General features: G+C 43.6%; 1 protein-coding gene across 1 annotated transcript in view; it reads right to left on the bottom strand.

The window, feature by feature from the left end:
- Positions 1-46: 46 nt before the first annotated feature.
- Positions 47-498, bottom strand: part of CSUI_004369 (polycystin cation channel protein) — a gene marked incomplete at its 5' end in the record, with an annotated part of 3,286 nt that continues 2,834 nt past the window's right edge. The window contains one exon of the mRNA XM_068064561.1: positions 47-495. Within this exon, the coding sequence (XP_067923457.1) occupies positions 433-495 (63 nt within the window). The remainder of the gene's footprint in view (positions 496-498) is intronic.

Here is a 498-nt window from a genome sequence, read left to right on the forward strand (position 1 = left end):
ATAGATAGATAGATATAGATCTGTATCTATTGGTGTGGGGTGTACCGACCCTATTAGCAGTGAAGGCGCTGGAATCTCCATTGAAGTCGAGCCAGACAACATCGAGAGTGGCGAGCTGAAAATCGAGGAATCCTCCTGTTCTCAAGCTTTTCGCCTTGGATAAAATACTATCCTTCCCGGCATAAAGATCATCGAATTGTGTAGACGTCAAATCCAGATCCATTGCATTTACCGATCCTAAAAGGTCGGCTAAAGGCCCATAAATCGACGAGAGAATTCGACGTCGATCACGTAATGAAAAGGAAGATGACGAGATAGATGAAGATGTCTCCTTCTTCTTCTTGTCCTTGTTGATCTTTTCGTTGACCCTTTCATTTCTATCAAGAAGAAGAGCATGTGGAAGATCTTCATTCCTCCTCCTTTTCTCATTCTTCACATCTTCCTCACGATGGAGCAGAGGAAACTCGACACTTCCTTCTTCATCTCTCTCTTCCTCTC

Source organism: Cystoisospora suis (assembly GCF_002600585.1).
Source record: "Cystoisospora suis strain Wien I chromosome Unknown contig_2025, whole genome shotgun sequence".
Taxonomy (NCBI): domain Eukaryota; phylum Apicomplexa; class Conoidasida; order Eucoccidiorida; family Sarcocystidae; genus Cystoisospora; species Cystoisospora suis.